At 42.4% G+C, this 16,344-nt stretch overlaps 1 protein-coding gene across 1 annotated transcript in view; it reads right to left on the bottom strand.

The window, feature by feature from the left end:
• LOC108443267 overlaps positions 1-16,344 on the bottom strand; it is a 44,657-nt gene continuing 28,313 nt past the window's right edge. Inside the window, exons 6-10 of the mRNA XM_037535229.1 lie at positions 15,966-16,185; positions 15,644-15,843; positions 10,515-10,778; positions 5,648-5,754; positions 1-771 (exon numbers count right to left, since the gene is read on the bottom strand). Coding sequence (XP_037391126.1) covers positions 539-771; positions 5,648-5,754; positions 10,515-10,778; positions 15,644-15,843; positions 15,966-16,185 — 1,024 coding nt within the window. The 3' untranslated portion in view covers positions 1-538. The remainder of the gene's footprint in view (positions 772-5,647; positions 5,755-10,514; positions 10,779-15,643; positions 15,844-15,965; positions 16,186-16,344) is intronic.

The raw sequence follows: 16,344 nt of genomic DNA on the forward strand, positions 1-16,344 counted from the left end.
TACGTTAGAAATAACTTTATTCTGTTCTAGATAACTATGTTTCTAAGATGTTAAAAGTAATCTTGGCATAGATTGGTGCGTCTTCACGACAAGCCAGGTTATAACACACTGCGCAAGCTAAAACTTTGTTTCACACTTACGATATAAACAGGTATAAACACTCTTTGTATTTATATGTATAGTGTGTTATGAAGGGATTATAGTGTGTTATGAATGTGCTCATACAGTCTTAAAAATATGGTATTTCTAGAAAATATTGTTTACTGATATTAGATTCAGAATAAGGACAGTCAGGAACATGAATTGTTAAGTATATTGACGATGGCAATGGTGAGGTTGTTCCTAGTAAATGCAGTTTGTTTCTGGTTTCATTTTCATTCCCCAAACTAGGAGCCCTGGGGTGCTACGTACAAAATGTACTTGAATTTTATACTGTATTTGTTCTGAATAAACATTCTCAGTTTTAAATGCAAATGTCTTATAAAATCAAGCATGGACTTGGATAAACGCCGGCAAAGTTGACATGCAACCAAGCTGTTTAAGGATCTCTGCTTCTTTTTTTAATCACTGCTTTCATTTTGTTTTTCAAAGACTCATCAGTAAGAAATCGGTCTTGTTCTATCCAGCCCATCAGCTCTGTCTTTTGGTTTTGGTCAATTATGTTCTTGCTACTGTATGCTTCAGCCAGCTTCATATAGCCATCCTTGTAGTACTGGTTCCTTTGGTTCTGTGTAAGTCCAGCTTCAAAGGTCTGGAAATTACGGTTGATACCTGCCAGAGAAGATAACAGAGAGAATAATTTGGGTTAAATCAGAAATACACTCAGGACTAAGCATCACTATTTCTAAGATTTGAGAGCCAAGTTTAAATAATTTTGAGACCTCACTCACTAACACATTTATTAACACCAATAATATCAGTCATATACTCTCCTATGTGAATATTTATTTCACTGGTGTTTTTACAGTGTACCTATAGTTAATTGATGAATATAAAGTAGTTACATTGTCCTGCCAATGAATGTAATACATGTCTGAATTCCACAACTTGTTTTACAAGAATAAGAAGCAGTTTAAAGATGTGCAGTCTCTCTGCCTTAACTGTTTCAGTGTATTATAAAAAATAAAGAAGAATGTTTGTGATGGCCGAGTCAAAGTCCTGACCTTAATCCTACCGAACTATTGTGGAAGGATCTGAAGCAGCAGTTCATAGGACGAAACCCACTAACATAACAGAGCTGAAGCTGATTTTTTACAGAGGGGCTAAAACTCCACTGAGTCGATGTGCAGGACTAATCAAGAGCTACTCGAAACGTTTAGTTACAGTCATTGCTGCACAAGGGTGCCACACCAGACACTAAAAGCAAAGGTTCCCATACTTTTGCCACTCAGATTTGAAATATTGGATCATTTTCCTAAAAAAATACACCCCTGTTTGGGATGCTGTGCAAAATGAAAAAGTACAAAGACAACATAACAAATGCTGAAACTGGGAAATTTGTTTTGAAAAATATTTGCCTATTTTGAATTTGATGCCAACACACTGGAGCACTGCTGCAGCTACAAGCTGGTCTTGACAGTACAGACTGGACTGTATTCGAGCGTGAGGATCTGGAAATGTATATCAATTCTGTGCTTTCCTACATCAACTTTTGTGTGTCAGAAACAGCAGCAGTTCCACCATTTGACTGCAGTGGTTATAGCTTCACGGTGGAGGAACATGAGGTGAGGAGAACATTGAAGGCGGTGAACCCCAGGAAGGCTGCTGGACCAGACGGAGTCACTGGATGGGTCCTCAGAAACTGTGCAGACCAGCTGGCTGGAGTCTTTACCAAGATCTTCAACGCATCCCTATCCTAGTCCTTCATCCCGCTATGTCTGAAATCAGCCACAATCATGCCGATCCCAAAACAGGCCAGCATCGGCGGCCTAAATGACTTCAGACCAGTCGCCCTGACAACAGTCGTCATGAAGTGTTTTGAGAAACTGGTGAGACACCACATCAGGTCTTGCCTCACAGTTACCCTCGACCCACTTCAGTTTGCATACCGAGCAAACAGATCAACAGAAGATGCCATAGCAACAGCGCTCCATGCCACCATCTCCCACCTGGAACTGCAGGGGCACTATGCCAGGCTGCTCTTCGTTGATTTTAGCTCTGCTTTCAACACCATACTACCAGACAGACTGATTGTCAAACTAATAGACATTGGTCTTCCTTACACCATCTGCAGTTGGATAAGAAACTTCCTCTCAGACCGTGTACAGAGAGTTCGAGTTGGCTCACATCTCTCCACAGCTCTCAGCCTTGATACTGGCTCTCCTCAGGGCTGTGTGCTGAGCCCACTCCTCTACACTCTGTACACCTATGACTGTGTCAGCAGCCACTCGGGCAAAGTCACAATCAAGTTCGCTGATGACACCACTCTAGTCGGACTGATCTCTGATGGCAATGAAACGGCATACAGGGAGGAGGTTCAAAGGCTAGTGGAGTGGTGCTCAGAGAACAACTTGGTCATCAACACCTCTAAGACCAAAGAACTGATTGTAGACTTCAGAAGGAGGAAGTCCAACTTGCAGCCAATCTACATTGATGGACAGTGTGTGGAGCGGGTGTCCAGCTTCAAGCTCCTGGGGGTGTATATGGATGCAGATCTCCAATGGGTTCTAACACCTCAGCAGTAGTGAAAAAGGCCCAGCAGCGTCTCTATTTCCTAAGAACCCTTAAGAAGCTGAATCTGGAAAAGAAACTGTTGACTGTCTTCTACCACTGCTCTGTTGAGAGTGTTTTGACGTACTGTATCGCTGTGTGGTTCTCCAGTTGTACCATAGCACACAAAAAGACCATACAAAGGGTCATCAACACGGCACAGAAGGTTCTTGGACACGCCCTCCACTCCCTGGAAGACTACAGAACTCTGTAGTTCAGAAGTCTCACGAGGGCTTACACAATCATCAAGGACAGTACACACCCAGGACATAGGATGTTTGAACTGCTGCCCTCAGGCAGATGTTACAGACACCCCAAAACAAGGACAACCCGTTTGAGGGACAGTTTTTATAACAGGGCCATATCCCTGTTAAACAAAAACTATACAGTTCACCAGTGGGCAGATGTTTCTGTCTGCCTACAGGGATAAGTGCAATGACCCATGCTGCTAAAAACAAAATATAATGTGCAATAATTGATGCTGCATATGTCAATTTCTTCACTGTGTATATAGGAAATCACTTGTGTATATAGGAAAGCTTAGTGTGTAAATAGGAGAGCTTAGAAAATTTATGCTTACGCCTGTATAGTTAACCGTAGCTCTAATCTGTTATTTAATTTTTTTTATATTTTAAAACTTTTCTATTTTATATTTAAACTTTCTATTTCTATTGCACCAAGAGGGGAGGGGGGGCTGTAAACCAATTTTGTTGCACAAATGTACAAGTACAATGACAATAAAGGTTCATTTCATTTCATTTTTCATTTCATTCCAAAAATGTTGGGACAGGAGCCTTTTTACCACTGTGTTTCATCACCTCTTCATGTCTAACAACACTCTGTAAGCATTTGGGAACTGAGGAGACGCTGCAGTAGATTTGAGAATAAAAAGTTTTCCTGTTCTTGTTTGATACAGGATTTCAGCTGCTCAAAAGTTTAGGGTCTCCTTTGTCGTATTTTTCAAATTTTAAAGCAAACAAATGTTTTTAGTGTGTAACAGATCTGCATTGCAGGCAGGTTCCTTTCTATGGAAGTATGCTTTTGTAAGATTGCCTTGCTGAAATAATCAAGACGTTCCCTGAAAAGGATGTCATCTGGATGGCAGCATATGTTGCACTGAAACCTTTATATATCATTCAGCATTAATGGTGCCTTCACAGAGTGTTAAACTGCACGCCTTACAGGACATCTACCAGTCCCGCTGCCTCAGGAACATCAAAAAGAGCCGGTCAGACAGGGGTCACCTAGCACACGACCTGTTCACCATCCTGCCATTAGGCAGGAGATTCCACAGCATCCAGGCTAGAACAGCCCAGCTAATGAACAGTCTCTACCCACAGGCCGTCAGGCTTCTGAATAAGCTTTGAAGCTGTGGGTTCGTCCCCAACTATCATTTTCAGTCAGTCACTCTGTCAGTATTATTATTACACTATAGGTTTTATATTGTTGGATGTCTTTCTAACCTACACTTCGGTAACTTCACCAGCTGCTAGACATTTGAAGCGTAATGGAAAACATCCTGCTGTAATGGAAATGTCAGTGCGTCAGTAAATCTGCACTGTCTTGAAGTTTGTAAAATGTAATTTAGCCCAAGAGGCACCGTGACTTACTGACTGATCATTATTCTTGACTGTACTGGGACACCGCAGTATTCTACTAGGATATGCACCCTTTAGATGAGTAATTACACCACCGGATCTTATCATTCTTGTCAAATGTAATCAGTATGTCTAGAATGCATTGGAACTAAACAGATTTTCCCTAAAATGAGAAGATTAGCCTAAATTTTCTGCCCTCGCAGATGCGTGTGTGAGCAAAAGCTAGACAGATAGCTAACAGGAATTCCAAGAAGAATCAAACTTTGTAAAAGGAGTGGCTTTACTGAGGACTTCAGGTTTATTCACACCGTTTGTTGTTCAACTGATTCCTTCCTTTCATTCGTACATGTAAAACTGTAAATACCAACACAAACACAAAATATATTTTTACCATAAGCACAAATGAAATGGACGTTACACCTTTATCATCAGCTGCCTATGTAAATAGTTAGCCATTCTGGTTGTGTAAATATGTACAGATGCTAATTAACATTAAAATAACTAAAGTGAGGTAAGAGCTACCGAAGCTTGCATAGAATTGTAGTGCAGCAGCCTAGACTAGCTAGCTAACCAATGAACAGATACAGCATGGATCAAACATAAAACATCCAAAGCATCCACCACCAAAGAAATACAAAACCTAAGTTTTATGCTTCTTAAAAGTGCTAACAGCAATTAAGTTCTAAGATTTTTGAACTTACAGGCATATATTTCCGTAGACTCAAGCAGAAAAGGAGAATGTGAGTCCTTGTGCACTGCAGCTCTACTGAAGCTAGACTGAAAACATAATGGAGGCTGCTTTGCCTGAAACAAATAATTCCCTGCACTACCAAAAATGACCATGAGGTGATGCTAATGAACCTGAATAACTGAACTTGAATGGGGGACAGAATACTAAAGATCATCTGAGAGGATAGTAAATGTACATTTTAGTGGTTGTAGCCTTTTAGTAATGTTGTTACGTTAAACTGGGCTGCAGTACCATAAAATACAGATTAATTTAAGCTTAAAATTTTAGGATAAAAGCCCCATAAAGCCTTTATGATATGAAAAAGCAAAATAAAGCAACCCCAGTTAATATTTATTAGTTTGTTATTTGTGTTTTAAGCAGGTGTAAAAACTGTAGATTTAACTAAAACCCTGCACTGGCTGCATTTTCATCAAAGTATATTTTATATGTAAAATGTATATAAATTTGTAATATAAACAAGATAAGAATTAACAGAACATCCTTTATGAATTTCCCTTTATTAAGGCATAGAATTATGTTTGAAAGTATGTGAGTTTTAAGAAACAACAGGCAACATCCCAGATTCAGGAATAAACCACTAGTAGCTTACCTAGCTCACTTCGGATGTTGTCTGAAACTTCTGGGTGTGCCGTCATTAATGAGAGCTTCAGACCTTCCACTATATTTCCACTTTTAAAGGTTTCTTTCAGTAAATCTCTGGGGAACATAAACAGAAGACAAGCTTATTGCTCTGGTCAACACAAACTCAATACCAGAAGCTTTAAATGGGAATTCAAAATATTTTTTTCAAGATCTCGGCATATTATAATGGCTCAGATGTGAACAGAGCAGTTTGGTGTGAAATGCTCTGTTCTAGAGAAACTTACTGAGTCAGAACAGTTCACAATGGTGGTGATAGGAACCAGACGTCCACCTCTAAAAGCTCCTCACAGACATACATTAAATGGTTATGAATTCACTGCCTGATGTCTGAGACTATTGCTGCGTTGCAATTGGGAGGCAGCATTCTAAGGCAGCATTTGCATTCCCGAGATGAAGGCTGTCCCATTTGGAAGGCAGCTGCTTCCTAAGTTGCCTTATTTTGACGAAATGTGAAGGCAGGATTGCATGTATCCTCAGCAAAGGCAGTCCCACAATACCGGTCACCTGTTCCTTCGCTTCAGTCTGATAAACGTGGTGGACGAAGTGGACGTCTTCTGTAAGTTTTTCTTGACTTCTTTCTTTACTGCTTCGATTGATTGTTGTGTTTGTAGAAATTGTTCCTGTGGTAAAATTCTGGCAGTGGGCTTGCTAGATAAATGTGCTGGCTCTTCAAAACGAGAGAGCCGTTTAAAATATTATCCTTTTTTTCTGAGTGCATTTTGCACAAAATTTTAGTTTTTATCCTTTGTGTGTTAAAAATAAAGCAGGTTCATTAACATGGATGAGGATGAATAACTTGAAAGGATTCATAAACCAAAAGCCACAATTATCTGTATTTATCTGGGGCGCCGAGTCGAGTTTATAATGAAAGATGTGACTCCTTAAATCAGCCTGTTCTGCATGTACAGTAAATGTCCAACACTGTCAATGCAGGAAAACAGCTGCTGAAGGTTCTGGAGTCAGATGTACTCACTGAGGTGAGTGTAAGTTAACCAGTGACTGAGAGTAAACAGAAAAAACTTCTACAGAGCAGTGAAAGTTATATGATGGCTCTGAAGCTCCGTCCCGAATGCAATGCCTGCCAAGAGAGAGTTAGGCAGCTGCCTCCAGAATGAAACTTACAGGAAAACTTACAATCATCAACATTCCATATAAACTCAGGAGACTCGTGTAGGTTCTCTGCTGGTTCTGCATGGTAAATAAAATGTCTCTATCTCTATTGTAGTCATGGCGACGTCTGGTTCCCATCACCACCACTGTTCAGACATCTGGGTCAGTACCTTTCTCTGCAGTGGTTCATTTCACATCAAACCTTTTCATATAAATGACTTGTTTACATCTCATCCACTATTATGGAGAACTTTTAGAAAATGTTTGCAATTCCCTTTTAATTTCTCCAAATCATTTGTTGCAGTCCTCATAGGGGTGGTTATGGATCACACTTTGTCTGGCCTGTCACCTAGGACCAGTTTGCCATGGGAGACCCTACCAGGAGCTTTTGCTCCAGACAACATAGCTCCTAGGGTCCTTCAAGCACACAAACCTCTCCACCACGATAAGGTGGTGATCCATGGAGAGGTCCATAACCACCCCTATGAGGACAAGAACAAGAAAGCAGGACATGTGTACCCTGCCCGGATCAGGGTTACCGGGGCCCCACCCTGGAGCCAGGCCTGGGGGAGGGGCTCGCCAGCGAGCGTCTGGTGGCCGGGCATTCACTCATGGTGCCCGGCTAGGCCCAGCCCGAAGGAGCTACATGAGTCCCCCCTCCCATCGAACCACCACCGATGGGAGGGGCAGTAGTAGGGGTGCGGTGCATTGTGGATCGGGCAGTGTCCGAAGGCATGGGCCTTGGCGTTCTGATCCTCGGTTGCTGAAACTGGCTTTTGGAACTTGGAACGTTACCTCACTGGCGGGAAAGGAGCCTGAGTTGCTGCGCTAGGTTGAGAGATACCGGCTAGATATAGTCGGGCTCACCTCAACACACAGCTTGGGCTCTGGGTCCAATCTCCTTGAGAGGGGCTGGACTTTTTTCTTTTCTGGAGTTGCCCATGGTGAGAGGCGGCGGGCAGGTGTGGGCTTTCTTATAGCCCCTCGACTCAGCGCCTGTATGTTGGGGTTTTCCCCGGTGGACGAGAGGGTAGCTTCCCTACGCCTTCGGGTTGGGAAACGGGTCCTGACTGTTGTCTGTGCTTATGCACCGAACAGCAGTTCAGAGTACCCAGCCTTCTTAGAGTCCTTGGGAGGGGTGCTTGAAAGTGCTCCTCCTGGAGACTCTATTGTCCTACTGGGGGACTTCATAGCTCACGTGGGCAATGACAGTGAGACCTGGAGGGGTGTGATTGGGAGGAATGGTCTCTCTGATCTGAACCAGAGTGGTGTTCAGTTTTTGGACTTCTGTGCAAACCACAGTTTGTCCATAACAAACACCATGTTTGAACACAAGGATGTCCATAAGTGCACATGGCACCAGGACACCCTAGGCCGCTGTTCAATGATTGACTTTATAGTCGTGTCATCGGGCTTGCGGCCATGTGTATTGGACACTCGGGTAAAGAGAGGAGCTGAGCTGTCAACTGATCACCACCTGGTGATGAGTTGGATCAGGTGGTGGGGGAAGATGCCAGTCAGACCAGGCAAACCCAAACGTATAGTGAGGGTTTGCTGGGAATGTCTGGCAGAAGAACCTGTCAGATTGATCTTCAACTCACACCTCCGTCAGAACTTTGACCAGATATCGCGGGAGGTGAGGGACATTGACTCAGAATGGGCCATGTTCCGCTCCTCCATTGTTGAAGCGGCTGACTGTAGCTGTGGTCGCAAGGTAGTTGGTGCCTGTCGGGGCGGTAATCCTCGAACCCAGTGGTGGACACCCCAGGTGAGAGATGCCGTCAAGCTGAAGAAGGAGTCCTACCGGGCATGGTTGGCCTGTAGGACACCAGAGGCAGCTGGCAGGTATCGACAGGCCAAGCGATCTGCGGCTTCAGTCATTGCCAAGGCAAAAACCCAGGTTTGGGAAGAGTTCGGTGAGGCCTTGGAAAGTGACTAAGTTGGCTCCGAAAAGATTCTGGCAAACCGTCAGGCGACTCAGAAGGGGAAAGCAGTGTGCCACTAGCACTGTATATAGTGGAGATGGTGTGCTGCTGACTTCGACTGAAGACGTCATTGGGCGGTGGAAGGAATACTTTGAGGACCTTCTCAATCCCACCAACATGTTCTCCAGTGAGGAGGCAGAGTCTGGGGACACGGGAATAGGCTTGTCCATTACTGAGGCCGAAGTCGCTAAGGTAGTTAAAAAGCTCCTTGGCGGCAGGGCTCCAGGGGTGGATGAGATCCGTCCCGAGTTCCTCAAGGCTCTGGATGTTGTGGGGCTGTCTTGGCTGACACGCCTTTTCAACATTGCGTGGACATCGGTGGTGGTGCCTCTTTTTAAAAAGGGGGACCGGAGGGTGTGTTCCAACTACAGGGGAATCACACTCCTCAGCCTCCCTGGTAAGGTCTATGCAAGGGTACTGGAGAAGAGAGTCCGGCTTATAGTCGAACCTCGGATTCAGGAGGAGCAGTGCGGGTTCCGCCCTGGTCGTGGAACACTGGACCAGCTATTTACCCTCTCCAGGATTCTGGAGGGTTCATGGGAGTTTGCCCAACCAGTCCACATGTGCTTTGTGGATTTGGAGAAGGCATTCGACTGTGTTCCCCAGGGTATTCTGTGGGAGGTGCTTCGGGAGTAGGGGGTAAATGGCTCTATGCTACGAGCCATTCAGGCCCTGTACAAACAAAGCAGGAGTTTGGTTCGCATGGCCGGCAGTAAGTCAGACTTTTTCCCAGTGAGAGTTGGACTCCGTCAGGGCTGCCCTTTGTCACCGATTCTATTCATAATTTTTATGGATAGAATTTCTAGGCGCAGTCAGGGGATGGAGGGTGTCCGGTTTGGTGACCTCAGAGTCACATCGCTGCTGTTTGCAGATGATGTGGTCCTATTGGGGACATCAGGCCGTGAACTTCAGCTTTCCTTGGATCGGTTTGCAGCTGAGTGTGAAGCGGCCGGGATGAGGATCAGTACCTCTAAATCCGAGGCCATGGTTCTCACGCGGGAAAGGGTGGAGAGCCCTCTCTGTGTCGGGGATGAGCTCTTGCCTCAAGTGGAGGAGTTCAAGTATCTCGGGGTCTTGTTCACGAGTGATGGTACAAGGGAGCGGGAGATTGACAGGCGGATTGGTGCTGGGTCAGCAGTGATGCGGGCTCTTTACCGGTCTGTTGTGGTAAAGAAAGAGCTGAGCCATAAGGCAAGGCTCTCGATTTACTGGTCGATCTACGTTCCCACCCTCACCTATGGTCATGAGCTTTGGGTAATGACCGAAAGAACGAGATCGCGAATACAAGCGGCCGAAATGAGTTTCCTCTGCAGGGTGGCTGGACTCTCCCTTAGAGATAGGGTGAGAAGTTCGGTCATCAGGGAGGGACTCGGAGTAGAGCTGCTGCTTCTTCACGTCGAGAGGAGCCAGTTGAGGTGGTTCGGGCATCTTGTTAGGATGCCTCCTGGACACCTCCCTTGGGAGGTGTCACAGGCAAGTCCACCGGGGAGGAGACCCCGGGGAAGACCCTGGACACATTGGCGTGACTATATTGCCCAGCTGGCCTGGGAGCGCCTCGGAAACCCTCCCAGGAAGCTAGTGGAAGTGGCTGGGGAAAGGGAGGTCTGGATGGATGGCATTTGTTGCAGTCCTGAAGTTTTATTATTAATACAATAACGTTTTCGGGTTTATTGCATTTATTGATAGTACTGACTGATTCAGCATGTGTTGAGTGCTCACCTGCATGCATTGGACTCGGTACTCCTACCAGTGGTCAGCGCACGTCTGTGGTCATAATACAGTGCGTTCATGCAGGTCTGGTTTTTTCCATTCTGGTCATTCTTCATCTTCATGACCTGCTCACAGAATTCCTTGTTTTCTTTCAGTGAGGTGACAGAGGTATGCTTTTTGTCAATCAAGTCACAGAGGTCCCTCAATACGCTCTTTGGTGGAATGTGGTCTGCCTCAACCATACGTAGGCTGGGCTTCTTCATATTTATAAGCCTTGACAAAAAAGAAAACAACAAACAAACCAATCAAGAAGCAAAACCTGTTAATATTCCTTACTGTTAATTAGTAAACAATGGTATGGTCAAAAATGAACATCACAGTATAATTAAAATTTGTGTCATTTATTGTGTCTGGGTTAAATATTTATGCATGCATATGTGAGAGAGAATTATGGAGTAAACTAAAATAAGTACCTATATTCCAACACAATAGTTACATAGTTACTCCTTGTTCTCTTGTCATCATATGCAGATATTAAGAAGACATTGTAACAGGTACATACTGGTAGGATATCTGTAATATGATGGAAACAGGACTGTAAAATAAGTGCAATTTTTTGCACAGTATTTACACAGTAACTATTTTTTTTCTTGCCTTTGTGGTATGCAAAGTGTAAACATATGTAGGTTTACAATTATACATTATATCATCCAGGGTAAAGCATCGCCAATGGTAATTGGTGTCTATATTGTAGTATGAAATGTGGCAATAGTGGAAATGTACTAAAGTAATGAAGTACATTACACAGCTAACTGGAATATTGGGTTTAGGTCAGACCCACAGACAGCAGAAAGACCACTCCAAACTACTTGTTTTTTTCAGTGTCAAGCTAACTTACACCAAGAAAACAACAACAAAGCCACAGAAATTTCTCTCTGTGTCTGATTACCAGTCACATACAGACAGCTACAGTCACACCCAGAAAGACAAAACAGGGTATGTATTCTTGTTCTATCCGATTCTTCAGTGTTTTGTACATGTCCTACAAAACACTGAAGAATAACAGAGGGCAAAAATATTTATCATTTATATTTAATCTTTATTAATCATTATATTTAGAAAAAAATGACATCGGTTAGCCATAGAGCATTTGAGGGTGGAGTGGTGGATTTCCATGCCAAAAGGATTCTTCTCTTAGCTGAGGGCAAAAACAGCTGCATCAGCTACTTGGGGCTTGCAAGAAAGAGATTCTGCCAGGATCCCAATTAATGTAAGCAATGGGCAGGGGGTTATGTTGCATTTAAAGGCCTCAGTTAGTGAAGTAAAAACTGCTGACCAGAGCTCATTAAGCTTTGTGCAGGCCCAAAACATGTGTAACAAGTTGGTAGGTGTTCCACCATAACGAAGGCATCACGGGTCTACCCCTGGGTAAATGCCTGCCAATCTAGCATTGCAAATGTACACGCTGTGGACCAGTTTGAACTGTATCAAATTCAGACAAGGATAGGAATAATTAATCTTTTTTAAAGTTTTGGGCCAACGGTCCTCTGCCAACCCGCTACCAAGCTCCAATTCCCACCCAGACCTGTTTGTCAAGGGCCGATCAATAAGAGACAAGATGCTGTTATAGATACACAAGTTTATCCCTCTTGAGCTAGCAGGCAGAGTAAAAAACTTCTCCCAAGCCAAATCAGGGGGTCGTCCAGGGAATGGGACAAAAAGGGGGTCTGGGCACAGTGGCGAACCTTAAAGTAAAAAAACATATTAGTGCATGGAAGATTAAATCTTGAACACAGTGAAGCAAAGCTAGAGAAGGTATCATCATAAGTCCCTAAAAGTGCATATTCCCAGTGTATTCCAGGCGCTAAAGTTATGATCCAGGGTGTACAGCGTGAACAGGTGGTTTCTACCTATAGGACTGAGGGTTGAAGCTATTCTAAAATTAAACTGTCTACGAAACTGCACCCAAATCTTCAACATAGCTACAATTAAAGGGTTAGAAGAATGTTGAGAGGTGAACAATGGAGGGGAAATAAATTGGATTTGGCCAGTAAGCGATAGAGGAAGATTGCTCCATCTCTGAAAGTCATCTTTCATGGATGACATCAGGGGAATATAGTTAGTCTCTTGAATAGAAGATAAAGAATGAGTGATATTCTATTAATACCAAGATACCTAAAGCCATCCGGGGCCAAATGAAAAGGAATAATGGTCCAATCTACTGGACATGAGAGTAAATTTAGAGGGAAACATTCATTTTTTTCAAAATGTAATTTATACCCTGAAAAAGAGCCGAATTCCTTTAAAATGGATTGGATTGCTGAAACTGAGGATCGGGGATGACTGATGAATAATAGAAGATTGTCTGCGTATAGCAAAACTCTTTGCTCTACACCATGGTGTGATATACCCTGAATCTGTGACAATGCTTTGAGGGAAACTGATAAGAGCTCCAAGGCTAAAATGAACAAGGCAGGACTTAAAGGACAACCCTGTCGAGTACCACACTGTAAAGGAAAACAAGAAGAAAAAACTGAATTAGTAGAAACTCAGGCAGAGGGTGAAGAGTACAGAAGCTTAATCCAAGAAATCTATTTTTTCCAAAGCCAAGTTTGTCAAGAACAGCAAAAAAGGTAGTCCCACTCTAAGCGGTCAAAAGCTTTTTCCACATCTAAAGATATAACTTCCTCAGGGATAGGGGAGAAGCTAGTAATAAATAAAATGTTCAAAAGTCGGATATGGATATTTGAGAATAGGTACCACCGTTTAATTAACCCAGTTTGGTCATCTGAGACGATTGAAGGAAGGATGGGGTCTAAATGTGTAGCTATCATTGTTGCTAGAATTTTATGCTCATTGCAGAGTAAACTAATTGGTAAGAGCTACATAAGGTTGGGTCTTTGTCTTTTTTCAGGTTAAGTCAGATTGTTGCCTGAGTAAAAGTTGGGGGTAAGCAGCCACTGTCTTGCAACTCGTTGAACACTTCCAGAAGACGTGGCGACAGTTTATCCTTGAACTTTTTATAAAACTCTATACCAAAGCTTTCCTTGGGATGGGAGGTCAAATTGCCTGTAGAGTCTAACAGTCAAAATCTGAGGGGTTAGCTTAGAAGCGGTAAGTCTCCTAAGCTGATGAGCAAATAATCGACTGCCTTTATCACCATGTTCATATATTAAACCGTGTGAGTGCAAGATAATTCGAGGGATTCGTTGTGCTGGGGTCATCAGGGGAAGAAGGCCTGAGGGAAGTACTCTCCGACTGGGAAGAGCTTGCAGTTAGCGCCATCGTAGCAACATCAGTTTGTCAGAATGTTTGCACGACGGAGGTGGAAAAAACTGGCTTAGAGCCAGCCTTCTCTCTCAGCTGTCTTGATATCTTTGGTTTAAAATGAGTCTACGGTCTGAAAACAGATGTTTTACTAAGAATGAAAGTGTAAAAGTGAATAAGTGAATAAGATCGCGAATACAAGCAGCCGAAATGAGTTTTCTCCGCAGGGTTTCTGGACTCTCCCTTAGAGATACGGTGAGAAGTTCGGTCATCCGGGAGGAACTCGGAGTAGAGCCGCTGCTTCTTTACGTCGAGAGGAGCCAGTTGAGGTGGTTCAGGCATCTGGTTAGGATGCATCCTGGACGCCAGGGAGGAGACCCCGGGGAAGACCCAGAACACGCTGGCGTGACTATATTGCCCAGCTGCCCCCGTGACCCGAACCCCGGAGAAGTGGAAGATGTTGGATGGATGGATGGATGGATGGATGGATGAACTGCAGCACTGAAAAAAATACTTAGATACCCTAAATGTTTTACACCTGTAACCTACACTTCACTTGCACAAAGGCATGTGTTTCCTTATGCAGTTTGGTACTAATTGCATGCAGCTTCTTAACACTCAAGGCTCAGAAGATCCCTGTATTTCTCAGTTACTTCTATATTGGACTTACAAAGTATGCACCAAGTACTATTTGTAAATACTGCAAATTAAGAATTAAGTTTTGCATTTGGACTGCTGTATACACTTGGCATGTACTGTGTACATTTAAAGAATGAATTCAGAAACTCATTTCTTATTATTAATACAATTAATTATTAAGTACTACATGTGTAGCTACTTAATATTTACCATAATACATGCTGTAATATGACTATAATAAAGTGCTACTGAACATTACACTCATTCATGCTGCAGTACCAGCTGGTCTACAGATTATTGCACACAGCTCATTGAGTCAGTTTAAGCTAATGCTAACCCCAAAAGACCACCCATTCCTTTATGTCCTGTACTTCAAAAACGAAGAGGACCGTGGGAGGTGATTTAGCGCCTGCTCTGTTTTGCTTTTCACATGAAGCATGACTGAAACGTCCATAACTCAGACACTCAGCTAAACAGGTGAACATTAGTGTGGTTTGCGCTTGTAACATGTAAGTAAGTTCTCTGTGGTATACTGTGGTAATAACATAGTAACAAGACTAAAATAAAGTGCAACTTTGTTCATAGTATTTACATAGGTACTAGACTCTTATTGTCATTATATGCAGAAAGGAACTAGGCAAACCACCAGATACATACTGGCATGTTTTCTGTAAAGTGATAGAAACAGGATTGTAAAATAAAGAGTAATTACTATGAAATTAATTACTGTACTGGAAAGGGGGTATATAGATATTTAGAATATTCAGTCATAGGTATCGTACAATTCTTATATCAATATTTCCTGTTTCTGTAGCTTACTGTTCTCCATCACATAGGCATCAAAGATCTGTACATCCTGAAGCAGATCGACAGTACTTGCTTTCTTCTTACATTCATTGTGGTCATTTATTAAACTTGCTAAATATGCAGCAAATATTTATTCCTTGTAAACACTACACATTTACCATTACATTCAGGCTAAATACTGCTGTACTTACCTGGCACTTACCGGATAATTGCAATTACCACATGGTTATTTCATATTTTTAAATATTTATCCAATATTAGGTATTACTGTACCATAAACATGCTGCCCAAAACTCTTATTACAGTATTACTCTTATATTGCAATATTATAAAACCTGCAGATCTGAGTTATGTGCTGACTACTTCAAATGTTTTTTTTCCTCAGCAAGGAATGTGTTAGATGTTATAATAATGAATAAAATTACCCTTCATATTCTCCAACTTCTCCTAATTTGTATTCATTGATAATTTCCTGTGGCCTCTTGTTTTCAGTATACTCCTTGTATTTTTTCTTATCTTCTCCTGTCGTGCCACCTTCTATTTTAAATTTGTTGCAGCTGCTTGTTTTATTAAACATGTTCTGGATCTTCACAGCGTTCACATATTTGCCCGGCTTTGAGCGAATCTGTAACAGAAAGCACTATTGAAGTAACTGCCTATATATATTATATATATAATATTAATATTAATAACATATTAACATTGACACATTATCAATGTAAACCTTCACCATAAATCATCACTTACCTCCTCACTGACTTCACTTCTGAGCTCTTGAGCCTTTTCTTTCACAACATGGTCGGGGGCATTAGTTGTTGCTTGGATGACAGCGTGAAACAGGCAGTTCTGATTTTCTGAATTCACCGCTAGTGTTGAACCATCAGAGCGTACAATTTCAAAGTGACCGCTGTGTGGGGTCATTTCACCCTTAATCCAACTTTTAAATTTTTCCCATTTTCCTCTTTCACTGTAAAAGCAATAATTAAATAATATCAAAGCTGGTAAATGTCTGTAAAAATGGCTCATCAGTTGAACCTAAAACAATGACTTCATATGATGTGATAAAATTAATGAACTAGTTTAAGTCAATTGAAATAAATATTTTGAATGAATCAATGATTCATTC

Source organism: Pygocentrus nattereri, chromosome 2, assembly GCF_015220715.1.
Source record: "Pygocentrus nattereri isolate fPygNat1 chromosome 2, fPygNat1.pri, whole genome shotgun sequence".
NCBI lineage: Eukaryota > Metazoa > Chordata > Actinopteri > Characiformes > Serrasalmidae > Pygocentrus > Pygocentrus nattereri.